General features: G+C 45.5%; 1 protein-coding gene and 4 long non-coding RNA genes across 8 annotated transcripts; all 5 read right to left on the reverse strand.

Moving 5' to 3' along the window:
• Positions 1–3,245: 3,245 nt before the first annotated feature.
• LOC146753659 (uncharacterized) lies at positions 3,246–5,539 on the reverse strand. The gene is made up of 6 exons (XM_085528468.1): positions 5,421–5,539; positions 5,080–5,157; positions 4,815–4,896; positions 4,418–4,544; positions 4,075–4,220; positions 3,246–3,756 (listed from the first exon to the last, which is right to left on the reverse strand). Exons 1-6 carry the CDS (start codon positions 5,532–5,534, stop codon positions 3,332–3,334), a joined length of 972 nt encoding a protein of 323 aa, XP_085384594.1. The 5' UTR covers positions 5,535–5,539; the 3' UTR covers positions 3,246–3,331.
• Positions 5,540–5,886: 347 nt separating this feature from the next.
• Positions 5,887–10,200, reverse strand: LOC146753660 (uncharacterized). 2 transcript variants are annotated; one of them, XR_014940087.1, is made up of 4 exons: positions 8,727–10,200; positions 7,293–7,399; positions 6,087–6,159; positions 5,887–5,959 (listed from the first exon to the last, which is right to left on the reverse strand). It is a non-coding gene; the product is annotated as an uncharacterized LOC146753660 (long non-coding RNA). The 2 variants fall into 2 exon arrangements; XR_014940086.1 differs by having other exon boundaries at positions 7,293–10,200.
• An 88-nt stretch (positions 10,201–10,288) lies between these two features.
• LOC146753661 (uncharacterized) lies at positions 10,289–12,091 on the reverse strand. Its single transcript, XR_014940088.1, has 3 exons — positions 11,851–12,091; positions 11,374–11,640; positions 10,289–10,723 (listed from the first exon to the last, which is right to left on the reverse strand). It is a non-coding gene; the product is annotated as an uncharacterized LOC146753661 (long non-coding RNA).
• Positions 12,092–12,479: 388 nt separating this feature from the next.
• On the reverse strand, positions 12,480–18,929 carry LOC146753662 (uncharacterized). 3 transcript variants are annotated; one of them, XR_014940091.1, is made up of 4 exons: positions 18,660–18,929; positions 16,554–16,666; positions 15,691–15,837; positions 12,480–13,056 (listed from the first exon to the last, which is right to left on the reverse strand). It is a non-coding gene; the product is annotated as an uncharacterized LOC146753662 (long non-coding RNA). The 3 variants fall into 3 exon arrangements; XR_014940090.1 differs by having other exon boundaries at positions 15,684–15,837; XR_014940089.1 differs by lacking the exon at positions 12,480–13,056 and having other exon boundaries at positions 13,936–15,837.
• Positions 18,930–19,945: 1,016 nt separating this feature from the next.
• Positions 19,946–25,474, reverse strand: LOC146753663 (uncharacterized). Its single transcript, XR_014940092.1, has 4 exons — positions 25,115–25,474; positions 24,027–24,153; positions 23,707–23,831; positions 19,946–20,215 (listed from the first exon to the last, which is right to left on the reverse strand). It is a non-coding gene; the product is annotated as an uncharacterized LOC146753663 (long non-coding RNA).
• Between the last annotated feature and the right edge of the window lie 2,103 nt (positions 25,475–27,577).

The raw sequence follows: 27,577 nt of genomic DNA on the forward strand, positions 1-27,577 counted from the left end.
ACATCCCTCTGAGCCAATAGACGCTTTGCCCTGGATTAGCTCTGGTGCTGCATAAGCTGGGCTTCCACAGCATGTGTTCAGGCGGTAATCAAGGCCTCCCTGGAAGAACACAAAAAAGAGAGAGAAACGTTTGCTTTAACAGAGTTTATGTCTTCTGGTCATAACACTTCAGAAGCCTCAGAGGCTTCTTCTCCTGTGTATATTTTCATTCATCTTAGATTTTGCTTTCATTCAATGTGACCTCACTAAGCAAATATTGTCTAAGACCATGAGCATCACATGAATGTGCAGATCTCAAGCTGCTCACTTATCTAGTTCCCTTGGCATGATGCTTTATTTTCCTCAGCTGATCATCTCGATTGTGCCTGTTGATTGTGCAACAACAGCCTGTTGGTCTCGATTACCTGTGAGAGGCTCTAACTTTGGCCAGGAAAAATCATTTGATGATAAATAATTCTCTTGGAATCAGTAAGGCAGTCTTCCCATTCTTTCTTACCAGCACCCATCTTACATGTTAATAAAGGCTTCTGGAAATCAGTTTGAAGATCAAGAAACAATTCAGTTCAAGCATATGCAATCACAGGATTTGTACGTCACCTGCAAAAGTCATTTTATTCTATCCACAATCTCATCCTACATACAGATCCTTAGAAGGTTCCTTAGGCACACCAACCCCATGCTCCTATTACAGACCCTTGCATAACACAGGTGATATACCTACAAGATTATCTACAGCTTAGACTATGAAAACAGGGAGTCTAGCTAGAGAAAATAATCTACCTGTGCTTCTGAGCAATCTGTTAACCACTCTCACACAGTTCAGGCCATTCCAAACAAGATGCAATGACATGTCAGCCACAAAAACAGCTTGATTTTAGGGTGTTTGTTTGGACAAGCCCCTGTTGCATACGGTGCTCAAACATGCATTACTTGGGGGCACATTGTATTTGATTTAACACATCCTCTTAACTCTGGCTTTGCACAGAGTCCAAAGTCTATCAGCTTCAAATTGTCAATCAGCAGATTTTCCTGGTGGATGAGAAAGCAGTCAGGAATGATTTCCACCCAAGTGCCCAAGGAAACATCTTTTCTCTTCTCTTATTTCCTGCTGTGGACAGTGGTTCCCAGTCTACTCAAAGCTCGCTCGCTCTCGCTGTCTCAGAGATCTTCACTGACTGCTGACAAGTTCCCATCTTCCAGTATCCCAGGTGGGAAATACTAGCTTGTATCTGTTGGAAAGGACCTGGGGACTAGGAGGACAAGTGGTGAGAGACCACAGGCTGAATGCAAGCCAGCAGTGTGCTCTGACAGAAAAGAAGTACAACAAGATCATCAGCTGCATTAAAAAGCAGCACAACCAGACCAGGACAAGTCATTCCTGCTTCAACACTCATTGCACCACATCTACAATACTGTATCTGGTTTTTGGCCAGGAAGGATAACAACCTGAAACAAACTCTGTGGATGACCTCCAGCTTGTGCAGGGGGCTGAAGCTCCCACTCAGAGAAGAGAAGCTGGGGAGAATGATCTTTGTTCAGAGTGCCTTCCAGTAGCCTTAGATAGAGGGATTTCATAAGATGCCTAGGAAAATGCTCGTGCTGTAATTATTTGCTTTACTCCGAGATACCAGCAGCTTACAAAATGCCAAGCTCTAACCTATTGGTGAGGAAATATTCAAGCCTTCCAGTACCTAACCTGTGCTTCAAGTCTTCAGTGACAGAAAATCCATTGGATGGGGCCAGAGGAATGCATCTCACCCCATACCCTCTGTACAGCCACCATTTGTTTAAAGGATCACTCTTCCTTGAGGCACAAAACTAGAGCAGGTTACACAACAGACTGACACCACAAGGGCTTCTCTCTAGATACAAACTGCAGCAAAGAGCATCACAAAAATATGAAACCAACACTCAGATCAGATCTGTGTCTCTGCTCCGCTCATTAGGAGCATCATGTTTTACTCCCCTTTCAGAGGAAGATACTTCTTCAAGGATAACAAAATCCAGCTCAGCTACAGGACACAGTACCAAGTAGCAGTAATTATCTAACATTTCCTGTAGGGAAACAATCCTAAGCACAAGTTATTGTCTGAGTTTCAGCTGGGACTGAATTATTTTCTTCAGTGTCTGATTTAATACTACGTTTTCATTCTAGAGAAACAATGGAGATAGCGCAGTGATGCTTACAGCTGCTGCCAGGCAGCGTTGTACAGAGCCACAGTCAATCTCAGCTGAGAGCCCAAGGAAGTGAGAAGGAACAGAACTAGGACAGCTGACTTAAGCTGGCCAAAGGATATTCCATACTATATGACATATTGTGGAAGGAGTTTTGAACGGGGTAGAACTTCATGAAAATCTCTTCCACTACTAGGAGGCTAACTGGACACTGATTGGTAGGTGGCGAGCAATTGCTTTTGCATTCATCATAACTATTATCCTTTTCTCTATCTCAGTAAATAATTCTATCTCAACCCATGAGTTCTACTTCGTGTTTTTTTTTCCCCCTTCAATTCTCTCCTGCAATCCACTGGATTGGAGTGGAGTACTGTAACTTTCTCTCCCAACAGAAAGTGCATAATGTTTTAATTAGATGAAGAGGTAATCAGCACCATCAATTTCCAACTGGTTTCAGAAATTCCATTTCAAGTTTATACAAATGAAACCTGACTTAGAGAACTGACAAGAGCTGTCAATCTATTCTCAGATTAATTCTAGAGTGGTGAGACAGACTGTTAGGCGTGCTGTTTCTGTACAAAGATGACACTTACCCGTTCCAACTGTTTCATGGAATTCCTAGTACTTGAGAATTTCCTTGTAGTCACTGACAGACATCCTGAATGTGCAAGAACTGAAGATCCTCCAAGCACGTGCAATGAGGAAGTGCCAGCAGTGTTCACATCCTACTTAGGACATATTCTTAGAGGCAGAAGGGACACTCGTGGCAGATCCAGCAATGCTCATCTTCTCACCAACGTGCATCCCCCTCTCACCCAGCAACAACAAAACACAGTGCATGAAGCTGGCTTCACTTAGGTTAACAATATGGAACATCCCTCAGGGCTTTGTGCCACAGAGCAGTAGCAGGGCTGGACTACAGCTTGAGGAAGCAGTGGAAGCCTTTCCCTGTATGGTTACAGTGTCCCTGCACGCACCCCACAGCCAGAGCGTTGCAAGCCGAGCTGCCTTGCTGTTTCTTGCATTCATCCCAGTCTTTGTGAATGAAAACTCGGAATGCAGTCAAGGCGTTGATTGAGCACGAGCGTGCCTTTATTCAATAGGAGAAAGGACGGAATGAAAGGTCTGGGGTAAAGATGGGACACGTCCTCTGATGTTAAGGGGAAAGTGGCTCAGAGCTTGAGCTGCTGCCTGGTGCCTGGGACTGGAGGCCTGACTCCAAGTCCCCCTCCAAGAGGCTCGGCTGCTCTTCAGTAACGCTGTCCTGGTCCTGCTTGGAGGTGTTGCTGTCAAGGCAGTCGGGCTGCGCATGGGCTGGGCTGTCCTGGAAAGGCACCAGGCCACAGTCCAGGCTTGTAACTGTGGCATCTGGTAGGCTCAGGTCAGGAGCTTCTGGAGGGATGGGATGAATGAGGGCTTCAACAACGATGACATTCTTCTCTGCATAACTGATGTTATATGGAAGGCTTTCATCAGAACTGCAGCATCCTGTGCTTCTCAACAGCTCTTCATTGATGGAATCACTGGATGCATGATCGTAACATGCCCTGCGTCTTGGGGATATACAAGGGCTCGGGTCACCTAGGAAGGAGTAGATGCACAACGGTTAGTGTCGAACGTTCACAAGATGAACCATTAAGAGGTTCTTGACATTTGGCTATGTAGTGGTGGTGGGCAGAAGCCAATAAGCTTCTAGCAACACTGTCACTGTCTTGAAAGCTATCCTCGTGCAGGCCCAGCTCTTGTGTTGACAAGAGACTCATTTGGGAAAGACAGGGGTCAACCAAAGATGTCAGGCATGGGCTTGAACGCCAGAAGGAAGTACAAGCCCACTGAAAGCATGAATTCTACCTGTGTTTCTGACAAGCAGTGTTTTGAAAGCTGGATCTGCACCCTTACCTGCCAGAACCAAGACTTCTACTTCAGAGGGCTCCCTGGCACTGCTCTGCAGTTGGCGTTTGGCCACAGGGGATGGTTTGCCCAGGCAGAAGCAGGAACGCCAACTGGCAGCTGCTGACTCTGCCCTCTTACTGGGAGAACTCATTCTGCAGAGAAAACAGAGCATGCTGTCAGTCGTGGTGCAGGGTGAGGGAAGAGCTGCACTGAGCCCTTGCCAATTGCTGCCTGTTCCCGGCATTGCCTGCTTTCTGCTGAAACACAGCTTAGAAAAGCGCTCTGTTTCAAACAGCAGAGGATGCTTCCATTCCTACAGCTCAGCCCTCAAGTCCTGCTGGCTAAATACCTCTCAACGATGTCAAGCAAGGACATGGATCCAGAGAATGTCGTTGGTTCCGGCTGCTTTGCTCTCCTGGGCTGGGCCTTCACCAGGGAACGAAGGCGGGTGATGAGTTTGCCCCGTTTCCTTGCCACTGAGCAACAAAACAAAGAAACCAGTTCATTTCAGGCTTGGCTCAGTTGGATGTGGCTGAGTGCAATACATTCGACAGAGCACGTAACAACAGGAATTACGTTCCCAACAAGGACACACAAGAACGGATTTTCCTCATCCCTGGAGGTGCCCAAGGAGCTTAATGAAGTTCTCTTGCTAAGCTTGCTGAACTTGGGCATTTACATACCCCCTGAAAGCCACATTCTGACCCTATTATACTAACCCGCTTTGTCAAATGTAAAATACGTACCTGGCATTGGCAAGGAATTGACCAGTGACTCAGGAAGTTTTCCCCTGATGAGTTCCACGCACTCACCAGGGAAAAAACCAACCTGTAATAAGAACAAAAAGACAGGTGGGCATTAGCGCAAGCCCAGAGCCAAAGGGATGGTCCTCTGACATCGGCACAGGGCAACTGTTCATGGCAAGAAGCCATCCTGTGCAGGCAGAGCAGCTCCAACTTGAGATTCCCGATTCTGCTGAAGTTGAAATTATAGTCGAAAGCGTGTGCCTACCTCAAAGCCACGCTTGCCTCTCCACCAGGGGCTCATCTCCTTTGGTGGCATATCAACAATGCACACGATGTCTCCAACCTGCAAAAGATGAAACATCAATCCCAGCTTCAGCACAGCTGGCAGGAAAGAACAGCTCAAATAACTGCCTTCTTGTGTGCTGCAGAATACCCTCAAGCCTGACAGCAAACTCCTCCCAACCCAGAAAAAGTCTAAGCTGCAACAGAACCTTCGAAGCTTCATCTCGCAAGATATACTAAAGGTGTCTGAGACTATTCCTGCTGCGTTCACAACTTCTACTACTTTCCCATGCATGACAACAAGGAACGCCTGGAACTGCTTACCTCCAGAGAGAGCTCACCCGGCCCCTGGGCGACGTGGCTCCTAATAACATGGGCCGCCGCAATCGCTGGTACGTTTAAAGATGACACAGCACGCACCAGCTGCGGCTCCCGCATGTTATCAGCCTGCAAAACAGAGAACAGGCCGTGGTCAGGAGCTGAGGACAAACCAGGAGGATTTCAAGGTGAGGAGCACATCTGCAGAGAAAGCTGCAGCAAATACACTCCGTCCTTATCAGGAGCACTTCAGAAGGAGCTGCACATCTCAACAATCGTTTCTCTTTTTGGCGTGCATTGCCAGGCCATGCAAAGATGCATCTCTCTCAACACAGACTAATCAGCAATGGCACTGGCGCAGAAAGTTGGCCAGGCCCTTTTGGGCCCATTCTTTACTGCAAGAGAGTACATCTGCAGCTCCTTCTAATGGCTCAACACAGGGAACAAAGACCAGCCAGAGCTTCATACTGTACCTCCGTCGCCGCCACCTCAGGCTCACGGCTGATCCCACTGCACGCGACACCCATCACAGCAAGTGTGAACAGCTGGAACAGAGCAGAAACACACTTCTGTTTTCTCTATTCACACAGCACAGTATGGACAGACTTCCTCAGATCTACCCGCGCATACCCTGTGGCAAAACCATGGGGGGGGACAAATCATGGCACGTACCTGGCAGTGAGATCACCTCAAGCAATCTGCAGCAGTTCCTTGTCGCTTTGCTCAGATGGAATGAGAGCTAAAGCTGCACCGAGGCAGTGGGCGGAGGGTGAGGAGAGGAGAGAGAAAGAGCAGGTCAGTGAGCAGGGCTAAGACATCCATGGAATAACACACACAGCACAACCGTCCCATCCACTTGCTGCAAGACAAGCTGAGTCTCAGGCTACGTGATGCCTGTCCACCCAGCAACTTTATAATGCTTCCAAAATTGAGCAAAGAAGACAATGGAAGAAGCACGGGACAGGTGCCAACTTTACAGATACCCCCTTTGGAACGTGTGTACTGAGGGAAAATTACGTCTCATGGTCAAGAGTAAGCAATACGGTGCTGTGAGCTCCGACAGCCAGCAGTTCTCAACACCTCACTGCCCACCCATCCATCCCATGCTGGTTCAGCTTACCTACAAGCTGCTGCGCACGACGGTGTGAAGAAAAAGGCAATAAAGTCACTAACTAACTAACTAACTAACTAACTAACTAACTAACTAACTAACTAACGGCACTAACTAACTAACGACACTAACTAACAACACTAACAAACAACACTAACTAACAAACAACACTAACTAACTAACAACACTAACAAACAACACTAACTAACTAACAACACTAACTAACTAACAACACTAACTAACAACACTAACTAACTAACGACACTAACTAACGACACTAAAGGCACAAGAACAACAAGTCAACAACCACTCCGACCACTAGCTCACCCACAAAGGAACACAGAACGCACCGCTCCTCCCCTCATTCCAGCCGCTTATGACATCACCAACGGCCAACAGCCTGGTCCACCATGACCCCCCACAAGGCGGGGAGCCAAGACCACGTGGTCACATCTGATTCCAACACGGCACCACAACATTCCAGGACTCAGTGTGGGCTTGGAATTCTATCCTGGTGTGGCAGCGCAATGGGAGGTGTTAGGGCACAGCTGAAGAGCTGACAGACAACGGACGTTTCCAAAGGAGGGTGCCAGATTAACTCTCAGCATTCTCTTGCGGGGCTCTTAGGAATGCTACAAACCCATTTTCACTGCCTAGCTCATTTCTAGAAAGTCCAGTTGAGAAATGCTCACTTTGTCTGGGGAACGCCTCTATGCATCATGAATTAAAAATAAAATAAAATGTGCACGCGACCCTATGAAACTTACCTCTCTGCTCTTGCTGTCAGCCAGACACCTCAGATGAGCATGACGTGTCCCTGCTCCTGAATGAAGATCCACCCAAGTCTGTGTTCCTCTCTGCTCCATCTCTGGGTCTAAAAGAAACACAGACAGAGATGATTACAAGATCCTTTGTGCAGACGAAAGACACGGGTGCACACGAATTCTGTTTAGCAAGAAATACTACAGTCCCAATGGACTGCTGTGGTAGTACTTGAATCCTCATTTGGGGCTGGAGCTCAACAGGTCAACACATCAGAAATAAAACAAAGTGAATCTGGAAGACGTGTCTCAAAGCCCAGAAAATCCAGCACGGGAGGGGGCTGGACAGTGGACCACAAGTGTCCATTTCCATTGCAGCTCCCTGTAGAGAACAGCACCAATCAGCAGGCGTGAATCAATTCATTCACAGGCTGCACAATGACTCTGTTCTTTACATGATAAACACACAGAGATTCCTGACCTAAAAGTTGGGAGTTAAGAACGACCAAAGAGGTTCCTGTTCCTATGCCTCATCCTCTCACCCCAACTCCTGGGTGATGCCCACAGGCTTCAAGTCAGCTCTCAAATCCATTGAACTCCAGTCACAGAACTCCATCAAAAAGGATGTCACACATGTGACACTTACATACATTTTGCATCAGAAACAGTGACGCCAGCAGGAGCAGAGAGGTGACTGTCCCCCTGTACTCAGCACTGGTGAGGCCACAACTCGAATTCTGTGTCCAGTTTGTGGCCCCTCACTGCAAAAAAGACACTGAGGCATTGGAACGTGTTCAAAGAAGGGCAACAAAGCTGGTGAGGGGTCTGGAGCACAATGGGGCCATATGAGGAGAGGCTGCAGGAGATGGGAATGTCCAGCCTGGAGAAGAGATGGCTCAGGGGAGACCTCATTGCTCTCTATAACTTCCTGAAGGGAGGTTGCAGTGAGCTGGGGGTCGGCCTCTTCTCTCGTGTCATTATTGATAGAACTAGAGGGAATGGTTTTAAGCTGCAGCAGGAGAGGTTCAGGCTGGACATTAGGAAATATTACTTCTCAGAAAGGGTGTCCAGGCACTGGAATGGACTGCCCAGGGAGGTGGTGGAGTCACCCACCCTGGGGGTGTTCAAGGAATGACTGGATGTTGTGTTGAGGGACGTGATTTATTGGGAGCTAGTGGTAATAGGAGAACGGTTGGACTGGATGATCTTTTAGGTCTTTCCCAACCCTCGCGATTCTATGATTCTGTGATTCATACGCTAAGAAGCAAGGAGAGGCTCTTTTGTTAAATCTTTCAGTAGAGAGAAGACTTGATATTTGCTTCTCCCGACAACAGAAACACGGTACCAGCTTTCTAAGCCAACCCACCTACAGCAGGCAGACAACGCATATGTAAAGGAGCACGCACATCCCCTCCGGCATCACTTGAGACGACAACCCACCTTCAGATCTCTGTGCATTTCCCTTGTTTTACAAAGATGCAGCCTCGCTGCAGCTCCATGGGTGTCACACAAGGCCTGCAGGACCTTCCTCCACAAACCCCATTTGCAGGCCTTGCTCCGTGAGGATTGCCACCGGCCCTCCTGAGCAAAAACAAGCACTAAGAACGAGAGTAAAGCACACTGGATTCGCCCTGGCCTGGCTCAAGCCCCAGTCCTACCAGACAGACCCTGGGATGAAAACTACTCCACAAACACCAGATGGACACCAGCACACAAGAAGTTGATCAGATCCAACGCCAAGCAAGCACCAAGCCTCCTCAGGAAACTCTTTGCCATCAGCTCCTTCATCACCTTACCTTTCCTCCACACCTCAATCCCAAAGTTGTTTCCACACCTGCCAGCACGTGTTACCTCCCACCTGCTCATCGCACAGAGCTTCAACAGCACCAAATTTGCTTCCGGGGCCCTCCTTCAACTCACTGTGCTAACACTCATGATTCAAATTACACAGAAATCCTATCACAAGTTCTCAGTGAGAACTGCACCTAACATTCCTCCTTCTACAAGCAAACAGGCCCAACACGTGGTCATAACAATGCCAGCATAAAAAGAAGCAGAGATGGCACGGCAGGACAGATGTACTCGGTGTGCACGTCTGAAGCCATTTGAGAACCTAGTCGCTCTTGCTGCATGACCCCTGACTTCTGTTAAAAGCTGAATGGTCACAACAACACCTGTTTCCATCAGCTGCCACCATCCAAAGCAGCCAGCCTTCTTGCGGTCACCTGGCCCAAACATCCCTTTTGCTCTACACTTGATTCCTGCAAGAGATGGGAGCTCAGCACGCAGACCATCCTTCCAACACCCCATCCCTGCAGCAAGGGATCACAGCGCTGGCACAGCTGAAACAAAAAGGGTGTGTGAGTTTCCTGTTAGCACTCAGTGTGAACAAATCTACCACTGAGCAACACCGTGAGCCCCCACTCACCTCAGCACAGGTCAACCTGTATCCCCCGCATTCCCCTATCCACGTGCACATGCACACCCGTGTGCCACCCTGCCTGCTTTGCACACCCCCATGCACACTCTGCATTGTGTGCCCTCCTTTGCATTCACAGACATGTGCAAACCATCCCTGGGAACACCTACGTGCCTACACCTTCCACAAATATCCCTTTGTGTGCACCTGTGTGCAACCCAACTCCTCAGCACACCCATGTGCAAGCATACATTTGTGCCACCGCATCCATGCACTATCCATGTGCTCACACACACTCACACAACCACATCCCTTAGTGCAGCCCTGTGCACACACATACAGACACATGTGTAACCCCTTCCTTTCACTCCCAAAGTGCACGCACACACCGGTACCACAATGTCCTTGTGCAGCTCCAACACTCTGCACACCCCTGTGCACACACATATATGTGCATGCTCGTCCTTGCACACATACCCACAGACCTACACACACCTGAGCAACACCACTGGTTTATACACTCATGGACACAAATGTGTGTGTATCACCATCCATGCACAAATACACACACAAACACATACACACACACACACACGGATCCCCACTGCTTTGCACAACCCTGTGCACACTCACGTGTGTCATGCACTGATTTCCCAGCCAGTCCCCGTATGGTCACTTACTTAGGACAGGAGTGCAGGGGAGCAGCCAGAAGCTGTTTGCATTCCCTGCTGTCTGCTGGGCAGCTTTGCTGGAGATGCTTGGGCTGCTTTGCTTTTCCTTGGGAGGTGGGAAGGAGCTTTGAGTTTGAGGCACATACCGCGCCAGAGCATCCTGATGGCACAAGGGGGATCAGGGCCCCTCTATTGGTTACCTCGGTGGCTTGCAGCAAATGGAACTTTCCCCCTTTTGGAAGGGTTCACCTTGGTGGTTGTTTTGTGTTTTAATTCTTTCAGTCGTGCCTGATGTAGATGAATCCACGGTGGTACCAGATGATGGAGACCAGGATTCCCACGATCGCCTATTGAGAAAGCTAAACAATGTGAGTTCCTACTGACCCATATCAACAAAAATCTCAACCATAAAAAAGAGACGTCTTCGTATTCAAGCACATGACAACAATAAGACCATGCATGTTGTTTTGCTGTATTTCCTCTGTAATCATGGGGAGGATATGAAGAAGTGGTATAATTCATCCACTTCTGCACTTCAGGCACGAGTTCCTTAGAATTGGAAGAGACCCTTAAAGGCCATCTAGCCCAGCTCCCCTGCAATAAACAGGGACATTCACAGCTAGATCAGGTTGTTCACAGCCTGGTCATTAGTCATTCCAGAGGCAAACCACATACTGAATGATCTCTCCTTCAGTCATAAATCCTTGGAGACAACAGCATTGACACTGCATGTTACTGAAGCAGTAAAAGAAACTGCTCCTGTAACTCTCCTTGTGTTAAGTAAAATGATGATAAAAAGCAATGGAATGCTTTGGCAGGACACCAAAACCATCCTCCTTCCTTGGTATCTGCTGCAATGGAACCTTCCACTGGAAGAAAGCCCCTGATGACTTGTCACCCCAGAGAGGTGAGCTTTAGAAGCAGGATTGCTGCACAACAGAATGAACTGTAGCTCCTTAGCATCTCTTACATCAAGGAGGTGTGTGATCAGACCCACCTATCACCTTCAGGTGCGCGCTTTCTGACACCTTGTCTGACTTCACTGTCACTGTGCCAGCATCCTCAGGCTTAACCTGCTTCATCGTCAGTGTGCAGCAATTGCCAACGTTCTTGATGTCATTGTAATTGTTGGTGTAAAGGAGGTTGCCATTCAGGAACCATTCCACGTCCTCGTCATCATGGGACAGCTCGCAGGAGAAGACAGCAGAGCTCTCTTCTTCAATTTCCACATCCTGCAGCTGCTTCGTTACTTCTACATTGCGGGCTGTGGGGAAACAAGGTGAACTGTTACCACTGTTACTATAAATCATACTGGGATGTGGTAGAATGGTTGGACTAGATGATCTTTGTGTAATCTTCTCAATGAAGATTATACATTTATAAAGTTAGCAGGAGAGAACGGCAGAAATCAACCTCAAGAAGAGAAATCTGAGGTGAAATAGGACATGGAAGAGGCCACCCGCCTTGCTCATACCTTCAGCTGTCAGCGTGGCCTCAGTCTCTGCACACCAGCATCATCGGGCTTCAGCTTCAGAATCTTGAGCTCTGCTGAATGCTTATCCCTCTTGATCTTGTACTTCTCAGAGGGCTCGATGGGTGGGTGGCACTTGAACCATTTCACAACCTTTGCAGAAGGCCTGAAGTCACAGGACAGGATGACAGAATGACGTTCCAAAACTGTCTTGTCCTCCAACTTCCTGGTGATTTGTATATGGTAATCTGCAAAGCAGGGGTGGAAGAGAAGAAAGGATGAGGACAAGTGGAAGAAGAGGAAAGTATCTTGCGTCTATTCCATTCCAATTAATTTCATGTTCACAATGGTTCTTTGAACCACTCCAAAGATAAAACAAACGATTCCCTATAGGGAATGCCATTGACTACATTTCTATAAAGTAATACTGTATATTATCTACCAAATGCATGGTCCAGCTCTTGTCCTGTGCCTATTAAATTGCTCCCAGTTGAGGCTTTTATTCAAATAAGAGTGAGCTGAACATTTAACAAGTACTTTAGGATGTGAATGAAGACTCTTACACTGGGGACAACAGCAGATAAAAAGCCTGGAATTTTCTTTCAGATGAAATCAATGACACACTGCATCAAATTTAGGTGCTACCAAACTTAAACTTGTCTAGTTCAGAAATACAATTAATTTCACCTGATTTGACTTCTTTGCTATAGCCAGGGACAAAACGTCAGCTCTGTAGATCTGAACAGTAAGCACATCACAACTATACAAACAGATCTTTTACTGAGATGCAGCTGTCTCATTTAGTGTCCAACGACTTTGAACTGGAAATGGAGCAGACCCTCCAGACACACACACAATATTTCAAAGACCCCAGTGAAGGAAGACTGTACGTTAATTAATTCTTCATCTTCATGATGTAAACCAAGCCAGGATACGCTACCTCTGACGAGCAGATTGGCTGTGGATTTGGATTTGCCAATTGAGAACTGAATGGTGCCTGTCATATCAGTGGTGGTTTTCGGTATGGTCAGCCGGTGGATGGTGCCTTCTTGCTGCATAATCAAGTTTCTTCCAGCCTGTAAGACTTCCCAAGTAGATACCACTTGGGAGGTTTCACAGAAGGAATGGATATCTCGCATTCAAATTTGGTTTCTTCAGGCTCAGTCACATCCTTGTCACACAGCTCCTTTACTAGATGAATGGATTGCTCTTAAAGAAGGAAGGAACAAAAGAAATCAGAGATTTAGAAGGAATGTAAAAAACCCTTACATTATCACCTACTTACTCACATCAGCATTACTGCACGTGAACACTACACCTATCAGCTCAAAATGCCTTAAAACATCATTGGAAAAATAACTGAAAGAAAGGAATGTTGAAAAGAAGTCCGACAATAAGACTGACAACCTGAAGAGAGCCCAGATCTTCTGATTCCCAGTCCAACATCCATATCAAACCATGACCTTCCCATCCCAATATCAAAGTCCTCACATTACGAACTGGAAAAGAGGTTCAATGAAACACGGACATTGATAATTACTTTGGTAAAATATAGTAACTTAGCTCTGAGCAAACCCACACCTACACTTGGCTTCCTCGAGCAAAGAGCTCTGAGGCACATGGCCAGGCTGAGCATCATCCATCTGGTTTCACAGCATCACTGCCTGTTCTCTCATGTCAATGAAACCATCCATTCCCCCACATCCACATCCCCACCAAAGCAGAATCTAAACATGGCTTCTACAAGGACTGACCGAATGCGGCCGCCGTCACCTTCAAAGTACCTGATACAGAAGGATCACACTCACTGTCAGACAAAACCTCTTTGGAGAGGTGAACTGACTGACCTGTTCACCCTCACTTTGGAAAGAACTGCACTCATTTCCTACCTGCTCCTGGCAGTGTGGGATGGTGGGATAGCATCACACTTCCCACACTAAGCTTCCCACCTGTCACTTGTTCCACCCTAACCTCAGTCCCAAAACGAAAGGGGAACTCCCTTCTGAACCTTCTTCACTTCATTTCAGATGTCCTTTCTGCTTGATCTCCAACCCACACCCCCTCAGGAGAAAGATGCCCCTCTTACACCCTACCATCTTGCCGCATTCTGATGTTGTCATCAGCCTTCAGCTTGTTGTCCTCTTTGTACCACTGGCTCTGAACCTCATCGTGTGAAATCTCACAGACAAAAGATGCACTCCCATATTCATTCACTTCCACATCTTCCAGTTATTCTAAACCATCATCAATTCCTGAGTCATTTCTCTCTTAAACACAGTCAATGCATTACTGCCCTTGAACATAAAGACAGACTAGCTAAAACTGAACTCCCTGCAAACAGTTTTCATGGAAACCAGAATGTCATTTATTCTAAAACCTTTCAAGCAAAATTAAGGGTAGAAGAACAATAGAACTGAATGAATCTTTAAGGTCATTTAGTTCCAATCCCCCTGCTATCGGCAGGGACACCTCCCTCCAGACCAACTCTTCTCCTCAGGGTCAAGGCTACTCTCAAATCATTCTCCTCTAAGCCTGTGCCTGTGCTTGGCATTGCCCTGACCCAGGTGCAGAGCCTTGTACTTGGCCACACTCAAGTTCATGAGGCTGCCAAGGGCCCACCTCTCCAGCCTGTCCAGGTCCCTCTGAGTAGCATCCCTTCCCTCTAGCACATCAACAGCACCGCTCAGCTTGGTGTCATCTGCAGACTTGCTGAGGGTGCATTTGATTCCACTGTCCATGTTGCCTACAAAAATGTTAAATAACACTGGTCCCAACACCACCCTCCACCTGGACACTGAGCTATTGACTGCAACTCTCTGAGTGTGACCATCCAGACAGTTCCCTATCCTGCAACTGGTCCATCCATCAAAACCATTTTTCTCCACTTTGGTGACCAGGATGTCATGCAGGACGGGATCAAATGCTCTGCACAAGTCCAAGTAGATGATGTCAGTTGCTCTCCCATTATCCACTGATGCTGTTACTCCATCATGAAAGGCCACCAAGTTTGTCAGGCCTGGCTTGACCTTGATGAAGCCATATTGGTTACCACCAATCACCTCATCTTTATTTTCCAAACTATGCCAAGGAGAACTAGACGGAACTCTACAATGTCGTGTCACTACAAACCTGTCTGAACCATTGGCTTCTCTGCATGCTCATCACTAGTCTCTCCTTAGCTTGTGTGCCCACAATGTATGGGGAATGTCAGCCACAAATCTTACCTAGGGGACATCTGTACTTCAAAATCCCTTGAACATCACACAATCCCTTTTAACTTTCCAGGTCTGCACTTACTTATGTCAGAATCAGCTCATATTTCTGTGCTACTGTTTCCCTTTCCTTCTGAAGGGCTTGGATACAACTTGGATTAACCTCAGGAGCAGAGTTCCTGCATAAAACAGCCAGTACTGAAACAGCAACCCAACCTGGCTGCAGACTGAGAGAGAAAATGAGAGTTCACCAAAGTCATGGGACAGGACAGATGTTCATGTTCATGCTAACACTGAACCCAAGTGGCCACATGAGGACAGCATCTAGTAGGAAATCAGATAAAAGCATCCTTTCAGACGTCCCTTTGGAAGGTGGCATCTACCAGGGCACAGCAGACCCGTGTGTTCAGTAACCAGTCTGATGCTTCAGAGCCAGCTGATGAGCTACAGACTGGGGTTTAACCAGTGCAACACACGGAGGGAAAATCTGTCATAAGCATAAAGAAAAAAGAGAAAGGTATCCAAAATGACTAACCAAGAAATGCCCAAACTGCCCATGAAGCATTTCTTCCTGTGGTACAAAACACCACAAGAGGATTTATTTGCTCTTTCAGTTAAATATACCATGAACCTTTAGGGTAACTGACGTCTTGTCTTCGGCTGCTTTGCACGAGTATGTTCCCTGATCTTCATATTCACACTTGTGAAAAATGAGGCTTCTCTTATTTCCCTGGGAAGAAATGCCCACTTTTTTACTTTGACGCAGCTCCTTCCATTCCTAGAAGGGAAAATACCAAGTCAGATCTACACGAGTCCTTCCATCTCTGCACTGAGCATAGGCAGCCTTCAGATCTATGCTTAATTCACCCACTCCCCTAGAATTAATGGAATTGTGCTTACTGGAACATATGCTGAAGCTTAAGCACAGTGCAGTGTTTTCAACATGTAGGAATGGCTATAGAACATGCATAAATTCTGGCTGACCTATGACAGCTTAAAGCACTGTGGAAAACTGTCAACAAGCCCGTTTGGACATCACCTTGAATAAATGATGTTATCCCCAAGTAAGGGAAGGAACAGCTGAGCACTGCGGAGGTACACAAAGTGCCAGAGCAAATTCTCACACTGTCAGGTGCAAAGAAAACTCAGATTTCACCCTAAAAGCCAGATCACAACAAGGCTACAAAATCCTGGCTGAGAATTTCTGTGTTAGAGTTGAAGCTCAAGACTCTACACCAACCAACAATATTTTGTGCAGCAAGACCTCAGGAGTTCACAAGAAACACAAAACAAACTTTCATTTCAACTTGATAAATGAACTCAGGACATAATAACAAAGAGTGCTGATCTGGGCAAGTAAAAGAGCATAAAGAAAAGAGAGCAGTGCAAAAGCTATCAGGCAAAAGCTTAAACTCTCATCCCTTGGAAGTGAAATTAAAGGCTCTCATTCATTTCCAGACAAGTCAGAAAGGAAAACACCATTACATGCCATACCTTGAACCACTTGATGTCCACGTTGGGCCTGGACAGCTCACACTCAAATGTGACCTTGTCCTTTTGTATGATGCTAATGTCTGCCAATGGTTTGCTGATTTACAAATGCAGTTCTGAGAAGGAGAAAGAAGGATGTGGATTTAGTTGGGAATGAGGTCCTAGGAGCATCTGGCATAAGGAATAATGAAAGGCAGTGCCTACTCTCTATGCTTACTAGAACTTGTCATTAACAACAAAAAAACCTATTGTTTTGAGCACATTATCATTACTTGTGCTAGGGACAATAATGTTACAACAATCCTCTTGATATATCAGGGATACTCTGGTGGCAATGGCCCAGTGCAAAACATTCTTATATGCATTATTGACATAATTGCCAATAGAATATTGGCATAACTGCCAATAGAAGTGATAAGTGCACATTTTGGGACACAGAGCAGAATTTTGTGACAACTCTCAGTCCGGAATATGTTGATGAAGAAGATGTCCTAACAGTGCATGCCAGTGATTTGACAAACCCTGCTCTATATGACACAGTTCGTCTTCAATTTTTGGGAACTTTGATTCCCAGTTGGCTCTTAGGAAAAAAAAAAAAAAAAAAAAAAGCCACCCAAACAACCTAGTCCTCCCTCATCTCACCCTTCTCATCCAGCTGCTGCCTCACAGAAGGGGTAAAATAAAAACTCTCCTGTACTAGCAGAGAGATTTGCAACGGAGTAACTCAAATAAGGATGGGAGACTGAAGGTGCTGGGGAAGACATCCAGGCTTTAGCTACAGGGCATGCATGCAGAATCACAATACAAAGGCCAGTCAGAGAAATCTGAACTTCATGAGAATTAATGGGGTTGTTTCTACATGCCCACCATATCTGCCAGTGTAAAACCTTCCAGTGAAAAAAAGGAAAGCTACATATAGGTGGGGAGAATTGTTGGTGAAATTATTTGTGATATTTCTGCTAAGAATATGCCCAAAATCCTGGAGCAAGACTTCAAGTTAAGCAACTCAGTCTGTGTAAGTAGACTTACAGAAAGGAACCATAAAGCATGTGGAAGGAACTGTAAAGTTAATCCACAGCTAAAACAGAGTAGAGACGAATTGCAGGAGCTTGTTTACTTTGCACAAGTGTGAGCTTTAACCACTGCTGAGCTCCTAGTACAAAAGTCTGAACCAATGCAACAAACCAACCCGTCCATGCTGTACGAAAGAATGTACTGACACCACCAGAACACAAAATTCTATGGCTGAAAATACGCGCAAAAATCATCCAGCCCTTCTCCATTGCTCCAGGACATGCTCAGCTCTTTGTGCCCCAGATATTTCACTAACCTTTTCTGAAACCCACAGTGAAGGCTTCAAAGCCCCTCCAAATAACTAATCCAGTCATCCAACCATTAAAGGCTTTTTTGTTGTATAACTCAAAACCAGCTATCATGTTATGTATGAGCACCTTCAAAGAGCCAACAGAGTCAATGATTTTATTGGAAGCATCAGATTTTATGACTCGCAGTAAGTGATCACCATAACTCACACTCACATCCCCTGCCTGTAGAGGAGATCCTCCTTGCATCTACAAAGATGCAAGAAGAAAAGAGGCAAAGAAGGGGTAAAAAAAAATCCCATCTCACATTTGGGATTTTTAATTCCAGCCTTGAAGGCTGATTTGCCCACTTAACAGCTGTGCTCTTCAGAAGCAGTTGTTCCACAGTTATTTAGAGAGAAAGACAAGTTTTGTACTTGGTTGTTAACACAGAGAACAGCATAAACACACAAATGAACTCAACTTTGCAGTGTTGTAATGGCTGATGAGGGAAGCCAAGGATCCTTCCACACTGTCAGCCTTCATTTCCAGAGACATACCTTTGGGGGTGATGGTAATGCTGCTCTTGTCATCTCTGGACTCACAGAAGTACTCTCCCTCATCCTCAGCCCGGATCCCTGTTATTGTCAGGGTTCTTCTGACCCCTTCCTCATCAATCTGGAAACGTTTGCTGGGTTTGATCTCAACTGCATTCCTGCACTACACCACCTTCCCTTTGACATGGCTCACTTCCTCTTCCTCTAAGCCACATAAACAGCTGCTTAGTGCTCCCAAAGCGAATGCTCACCAGTTGTTTCCAACTTGAAGGTCATCTTCTGGCCAGCAGCCTCGCAGATGTATTCTCCAGCACCTTTCTTCTCCAGCTGCTCCACAACCAGACGCCGTGTTTTGCCCACAGATTCCATTCTGAACTTTCTGGAGGAGGCAAGCAGTCTTCCATCCTTGTACCATTTTACTCCAGTTGGATCCTGTGCTACTTCACAGCTGAGGGAGGCACTTGCTGCCAGGGCAGCACTCACCTCTTTCTGCACCTTCTCCTGGTTTATAAACACAGGTTTTGGCTCTGAGGGAAGAAAAGAGAAAGTATTGACTGAGGGACTGAAATGAGACCATCTTGCAGGTCTGTATGTACAGCTTGGAACAGGTTTAGGTTACCACTTGTGCCCAAACTAATAGCCTTCACTAGAGAATATCAGCTCTTCTGTTGAAACTAAGTGTCAAATCTAGGCAAGAAAGAACCTAGGAACTGAAGGAACCAAGAGGGTCCTTGAACACCAGTCCCATGGTTGCAAGTCACTATGCAAACATATTGAACCCAAAAGAACATCTGTCCTGCAGGCAGCCAAAACCTGAGTTCCTTTAACTTAAGACCCACTGTGAAACATCAAAACACATAAACATGTGATAGTCAAACCACTGGCTGCCTTTTCATGACCCAGAACAGTACTCCTGGCTTCCTGAACAGACTCCTCATGGCCTCTACCATTGCCACAACTGTGACTGTCAAAGGCACAAAGGAAATATGCTCACCAACGCAGTCCTTAGTTCTTTGTGTGTGATTTGCAGATATCTATTTTACTTTGAGCTCTGGGAATAGTCAGCTCTACCAGGTCTCTTACTGTGAGTAGCAGACTCACCTATCCAGATGCAGCCTCCAACATAAAGGCATAGTAAAAAGGCAGTGTACTACTAGGAGAAGTTCCTGCTTCTCCTGCCATGAAAGGCTGCACGTACAACATGCACTCCAGCCTCACTGCACATACTTATCTTAGTCAAATGTTTCGGTGAACAAGAATTACAGTTTGGGATCTCAGGCACAGGAGAGATTTGAATAATATCTTGAATATTGCTTCCATTGTACATAAATCAGTAATTATTATTCTACAGACAGACTGAAACAGGTCTTTGTGCCATACTAAAACCAAATACTTTCTACAAACCCAGGCAATCAAGTCTAGGGAAAAAACCTCAGAACAGACTACTGCAACTGGATCACTGTATAATAGAAACTAGATTTTACTTTACTGTTCTCTGCTGTATTTCAGACAACACCTGTCTCACCTGTGACATGAATCTTGAAGGTGAGTTTCTGGCCAGCAGCCTCGCAGCTGTACTCCCCTGCATCTTTCTTCTCCACCTGGCTCACCACCAGCCGACGCTGTTTGCCCTCTGACTCAGCCTTGAACTTCTTGTTCCAGGTGATCAGTTTCCCCTCCTTGTACCAGTTCACCTCCGTCTTCTCCTGGGCCACCTCACAGCTCAGCGTGGCATTTCCTGTTGGTGCAGCCTTCACCTCGTTTTGTACCTTCTGCTTGTTGATAAAGGCATCCTCTGCTTCTGGAACTGGAAAAACATTGGGTAAAACAGACATTAGATATGAACAGCTTGTGACTGGAAGACATTAAAATTTGCTTCTATGTTGTACTGTGCAATTTCCTGCAGCAACACTGCTTCACAGTGTTTATCACACATTATAATGCATCCTCAGCACAGTCCTTATGGTCATCCCATCCCTCTCGGTAGTCTTTACTATCAGCTGGGACTCCTAATTTTCAGATTTCTTCTAATGAAGACAATGACAGATCTTCATCTGTGTGTCTTTTTGATATTGCTCCACTCTATGCTGGAGATCAGCCAAATACAGCTCAATTAGGAAGACCTCAAAATCAGGAAACCATAGAAAATTAAGAGCAGAAAACCATCTTTTGACTCTACCCTATGGCAATGATATAGCCCTTAATATGGTGAATACTTGGCCTACATTAGATTTTGTAGCTCCGTTTTATGCATAAAGCATGGTTTTCCACTCTCAGCAACCTCTGATTCTTCAGAGAACTGGCTGAGGTCATCTCCTCTTAATACCTAACACATATAGAAGAAAGTGTTTAAAGCCCACCTTACCCTTTGTGACAACAAATGGAGTTAGCATCAGAAAGACATCAAGTGTAATTGGTTAGGCATACACACTTCAGTTAAGGTGGTTCAGTTAATCACCTTGCTAAGTGGTGTCGATTGATACATCGAATCTTTAATTGATTACTTTAATGACTGTTTTATCTGATTCTTTTTTTACCAACAACTGGTTGCTGAGAGCTTTCATGCTAGTTCCTATTTGAGGCGTGGGAGAACAGATAAACCCTAAATAAATGGGCTTCCACTTCTATTAAATGGTTTGCCCTACAAAAGGCTGTAGAAGTGCAGAATATTTCTGACGCACTTACATCATGGATTTCTCTAGTGCTAGCCAGCTTCTAACAGCAGCCCAATTTTGAAGAAGCTTCCTATGCTTGTTTGGGTCCCAGGAAAGATCCCAGGGTCCTGATGTTGATACCAAGACAGAGGCTCCAAGGATGAATGCAGGACTAGCAGGTGTGAGGGGGACTGACATTGTCTTTTATTTGCAGTGGAGACATGGAAGACCACTCATTCAGATCATTCGTGCAAGCATATTCAGGCATACCCAGCTCAGGTGACCGGGAAGGCTCCTGCTCCCCAGCAGTCATGGCAAACCCTTCCAGGACCTGTCCCCTATCTCCTTCCTCCCCGCTGTCACTCTGTGAAGCCTTCTGCTGCCATCCCTTTCCCTTCCTTCATGACTTTCTCCTCTGCATGCTGTCTGAATTCTGAGTGGCAGCAGCTGCCCAGGAGGGTAAGTTCAGCTCAAGTTGCTGTGCTGCTGACCGTTGCAGTACGTGCAATCCCAGGATTCACACCACAGCTCTACCACCAGCACTGCAGTCCACTGAAGGCCAGGGAGCAGGGCAGCAAGCCAATGCAAGAATGCAGTTGATACACTCTACATTTGATCTCCCTGCTTGTATTGACTGTAGAAGCATCATTCTCTCCGCCCATCTCCAACAGCCCCTGTTTTGACTGATGGTTTTCAGGGGAGCTTCAAGTTGGATGTTAAGAAAAACTTCTTCTGAAGAGGAATGGTGATGTGGTGGCACAGCTTTGCAGGGAGCTGGTGGGGTCACCATCCCTGGAAGTGTTCAATAACCATGGAGATGTGGCACTGAGGGACGTGGGCAGTGTGCATGGTGGGATGGGTTGAGGCTGGATGTGGGGATCTTTGTGGTCTTTTCCAACTACAATGATTTGATGAAGATCAGAAGGCTTGCTTATTAGCAAGACAACAAACATGGCCTAGACCAACCAGGTGATGCAAAACTTCTCACAAATGCAATGGAGCTTTGGCCCACTTCAAGTAAGGATTTCAGCGTGCACCACAAATACTGAGAGAATGAGATGGCAGAATCAGCCCTTTTTACTCTAGTTTTCTATAGGTTTCCAAGGTGTGCAGCACTTGTTTCTTTTAAGCAAGAAGGTCTAATCTGCATCCCATAATGCTCAACACTGAGCACCTAACATTCACGATGTCCTTAAAATGGGATTGTTCTGTGCTACCAGTGGAACCCTGGGGTAGAGGAACCCTGAAAATCTTTCTGAGTGCAATGGGAAGAGGATTAATTAAGACTCAGAAAGCCATTGCACTTTGGGAGAAGCTAGTAAGATGAGGATTTCTGTAGTGAAAGAGCCAGCCACTCCAAGAGTACTCATAATCCCTCCTGACTTTCACACCACATCATTTTGCAGTGAGGGCTGGACTGGCACGTCATGTTACAGTGGTACACATGAGAAATACAGCAACGGTAGCTAGGCAAGCACTCTCCACGTATGGCAGAGGAGGAGGTATTACATTACCCTGTGCAGCCATGAGGTCATCCGGTCTGAAAGAGAACAGAAAACCTTTGGTTTCTGAGGCAAACAGCTAATAATAGCCCTCAGCTAGTAAAATTCAAGTGTAAAAGCACTACATTTCTGGGTTTTCCCCCTACACCTCTGCAATAAGACGTGGGCTGGCTTTGGCTGCTGAGGATTAACTTGGTTGATTCCAGTTGTTGCCATAATCTTTCTGTCATCATTTATATTTCATTTTCTCTGACAGATACCTCCCAAATCTATCCTTTCTGTAATCCACTCTTTGCTGAAACTGCCAATTTCCTGAGCCAAAAGCATGAGCTACACAACTCACGGAACAGATCCAAAGGCCACAGAATCACATCCACGTGGTGTGGGAACAGTGAGAGCTGATAGTTTAGAGTCTACACCACAGGCAGCAGCAAAACTGTCTACTACAGGAGCAGAGATATATTGCACACCAGGGACTGAAGGAGCAGAATGCCCCAAGACGGAGAGAGCAAAGACTGCAACCTTTACAAGGGAACAGAACGCAAGCTATGCCCTGCAAGGACACCAGGTCTGTGTGAGCAGAAAGGCAGTAGACTCCCAGTACAGTTGCTCCTCCACAGAGCTGATCAAATGCCAAACCTTGACCAGGATTAAGCTCCAATGTGTTCACTGCCATAAGAAAGAAGAGGAGAAAACAGATTCCCTGTCCTGATCAGCTCAGAATACAAGACGAGAACTGTAAAGTTAACAGAGAACAAGTTGACTTATGAGCAAAAACCAGTAGAGTGCAGCTACAAATAAAACAGAAGACAAACCCTCGTCATCAGCCAGCTCACTAATGGTCACTCAGAATGCAGCTGATGTGCCCATGGCTATCTGGAGTCTAAGTTAAAATTTACCGGATCTTGTGCAAAATATACTGACACCAGAGCAATCTCTACTGCAGCTGGAGTGAAAGATCTACCTCCGTGCTAAACTCTCAGACTAATGAGAAACGTACAATTAGAAAGGTATCAATGGATTCACGACTGATCATTACATTTACAGAACATGAAACGAATGGTCGTCAACGTGGGATTCAACAAGCCAAAGGCAAGTGCAATGCCTCTGACTAAAGGTTCTTAGGACACTGACAACCAAACCTTCTCAGTGCAGCCACAGTAGAGATCTGTAAATAGTACTGTTGAAATATCAAGTGCCAGAGCAGTGTTGCACATTGTACAAATCACAGTTGGACATCCATGGACAGCTGATGATAAAAGTAGTCCTAGGGGAAGAGATAGATAAAACATTGTTAAAAACAAATAATCATTTTAGCTGCACGTTTGTAAGCATTTCTTGTCTTCCTCGCCAAAACAATTTCATGGCAGAATCAAGAGGACACGTTCACACAGACATTTCCACAGCCAGACTATGGAAATATGGAATAATCAAAGAATATCAACCAAAATGTGTTTCCTACCAGTTACATCAATATTGAAGGTGAGTCTTCTCCTGGGCCACCTCGCAGCTCAGCATGGCATTTTGAGTCAGTACAGCCTTCACCTCCTTTTGTACCTTGTCCTTGTTTGTAAACACGTCTTCTTTCTCTGCAGGGACATCACAACAGTCACACCGTTTTGCTGTAGTCTGTGGCAGAGCTTACTCCAGTTCCCTGTTTTCACTATACTTGCCCTTGACAGGGAGCATCATGATGCCTCATTAAGACAGGTAAATGCTTTCCCCTCTATTTTGCCTTGGGAAATGATAGGCATATCATATCATATCATATCATATCATATCATATCATATCATATCATATCATATCATATCATATCATACCATATCATACCATATCATATCATACCATATCATATCATATCATATTACATCATATCGCAAAGCTAAACATTTTGCAGTCTGATAGCAGATTTGGACATGAGATTTAGAACACCTGCATGCACTGCTGAACCTCCTCCCTTCTCTTTTTTCCTTCTGATGTCTTTCTACATTTCCAGTAAATCAGAAGGGAACAGCCCTCTAGAACAGGTTGCCCAAGGAGACTGTGGATGCTCCATCCCTGCAGGCATTCAAGGCCAGGCTGGATGTGGTTCTGGGCAGCCTGGGCTGCTGCTTGGCAACCCTGCACATAGGAAGGAGAGGGTTGGAACTGGATGAGCACTGTGGGCCTTTGCAACCCAGGCCATTTATCAGTCTGATTATTGGCATTTTCCACCTCATTGTGTCATTCAAATTTTGTAACCAGATCTCTTCAAACACCTCCCCTTTTCTCACTCCTTGCATGCCCGGTGTGCTCTTGCACTGTAACCCTGCAGACACCAGCTGACTACAAGAGCTGCACAAGTTACCCTCCTTGCCTATGGTTTGTTGCAGTAGTTCATTCCTGGATGGAAAAGCACATGTAGAAAAGTGTTGCTATGACACTAGATGACAAAGAAAGTCCTATAGCCAAAATGTTTTGCACCAGAGAGGCTGTCAGTTGATCCTCCAAACGCAAGACACACCAAATGAAGCGTTCCTTTATCTCTGGGATTCCAAGCATTTTCTCACCTCTGACTTTCACTTGGAATGTTGCTTTGTCATCTTTTGTTTCACAGCTGTAGCTCCCATGGTCTTTCAGGGTCACATTTTTGACCATGAGCTTGCGGTGCGTCCCCTGGGAGATGATGGTTGTCCTCTGGTCCTGCTTCACCTCTGTTTGATCTTTCTTCCATACAACAGCTCCGCTTGCAGCTGACACCTCACACACCAGCTCCAGGTCTTCAGAAGGACTGACTGATATTTCTGGAGTCGTTTTGGGCTTGTTGACAACATTAATGGCTTCATCTGAAGAAAAAAAGAGAAAGTGGTTTACATCCTGACTCAGGCTTATTCAGCACAGCATGAAGATACAGTTAGAACTGATTGTAATGTCTCTGCTCATTACATTTGGGTGATTGAGTTTCACCTCTGGAGGTACTCACATACAAACGTGTGCTTGATTCTCCTGTGTAAGGAAAGAGTAAGGTCTATGCAGACAGTTCTTATTTCTTCTAATCAATTCTGTATTCTGCACATGTTCTTCTGAAGCTAAAATGAAGGCAGCTAAGTAATGTGTTTTCAATACATGAACAAACCTATTCAACACCTTGTGTCTAAGCTAACAAGCAGCGTTTGAGGAGCACATCAGTATTTCATGCCCTTCATTCCATCCAGACACAACCTGCCTGAGGAGCAAGCTGATGGCTGTCAGCTACAGGCAGACCTAGCTTAGTATTGCATTTCTTAGAGCAACAACTGTTGCTTTCAGTCACTGAATATACCAAGGCCAATTGCTATGCCAGGCACATTTATGGCATCAGTGAACAAATAATGAGTTAAAAATTGTAATAGACAGGAGTCATCTATTCTTTTAAAACTAGGTGACCTAAGAAGAACAGTCCCACTAGAGTCAAGCTGTTAAGAACTAATAGCATCAATCAATATCACATAGAAAGATTACAGCGAAAGGTTTTCAGTAGAGCTTCAGTTCATAAATGAAAACTGGGTTATGGAAAAGAGGCTCAAGATAGAAAACAGAAAACAGATCTTAACGCCAGGTTCTGTGAATGCAGCCAGCTGAATTTCACAGATATTGAATTTCAATGACAATTTCTTGTGTTATTTAACCCACCAGCTCCACCCTGAACAGGAACATGTCAGTGACAAGCATTACTCCTCCAGGCTTGACCTGACAGTGCTTTACTTGCACTATGAGCTAATGGCTGTGCTTACAGCACCTCAGGGAGACACCTCAGAGATCACAACGTCCTTCGGGTACAGCAGGAGACACTCAACTCTCCAAATGTGGAGTTTAATTTGTCAAAAGAGGAGACTGGATTCCCATGCTAAGAACCTAGGACCATTTCAGTCATAGGTTTAAAGATGATGTAAGTGCTGAGGCAATTCATGAACTAGAAGAATGAAGCCCAGATGTCAGGGCTCAAGTCGTGACTCCAGCCCCAGCTGCAGCTAAGGCTGTCTTGAATTCATCACAACACAGTTACATTATTTGCTCATACTGTGGATTTGCATAGGGACAACAGGAAGGTCAGAACTGCTTCAACAGAGCTATGCAATCTTTGTGCTAAATACTGTAAACCCACAGGGTTGGACAAATTAAATGAATTAAGTCTGAAGTGCTTTACATGGATTGTGATCCCATGTTTGCCTCACAAACTTACCTGAGACTTTCCAATCAAAAATCAGAGTGTCATCTCCAATTCTGCAGATGTATGTTCCCTCGTCTTCTTTCGTTACACCTGAAGCCACAAGCTTATGCAGTTTCCCTTTATCTTCCGTTGTGAATTTCTTACTGGTCGTGATTTCTTTGCCATTTTTGTACAACTTCACCATGACACTGGCTTCAGAGGTCTCAGAAACAAATTCAGCTTGTTTTCCAGCAACGGCCCTGATAACTCCTCCAGTTGTCTCTTTGTTTATGAAGTCTGCCAGTGCTGAAACAAAATATGGACACACAAAATATGTATGATGGTAAAGAACTGCAGGGACATTGCTGACCATGAGGCATTCATTTATCATAAAACCAAACGTACACGTTTAATCCCAGTTCTAATTGCTGGATTCTAATTCAGAAGCTGGCAAATTGGCAGCTTTTATAAACCACGTACCGGATTACCTTATATCCACAAGTTTAAGGACATACACTGTACAGGGGACGGAGGCAAAAGAAGAAGCCGAAGGCTTCAAGAAAATGTTTAAAATAGGAAAACTGAGGAAAGAATTGGAACAAGCAAACTAGAAGGAAATCAATGGAGGGGGTATCTATTACTGCATTGTAACCCCCTGGCAAACAAAATGAGCCTAAAAGATGGAGATATCACTTAGGACTGAAAAGAAAATCACAATTCCTTTATGGAAATTAATTGGAGCGCAAAAGTTAGATGAGGAAACTGGCCCCTATTAACACACAGTGGAATAACTGACTTCAAAGATTCAAAATCTCACCACTTTCTTAGCCAAAAGTTTAAGCCT

This window comes from Coturnix japonica, chromosome Z, assembly GCF_054131305.1.
Source record: "Coturnix japonica strain WE chromosome Z, WE-NBRP24, whole genome shotgun sequence".
Taxonomy (NCBI): domain Eukaryota; kingdom Metazoa; phylum Chordata; class Aves; order Galliformes; family Phasianidae; genus Coturnix; species Coturnix japonica.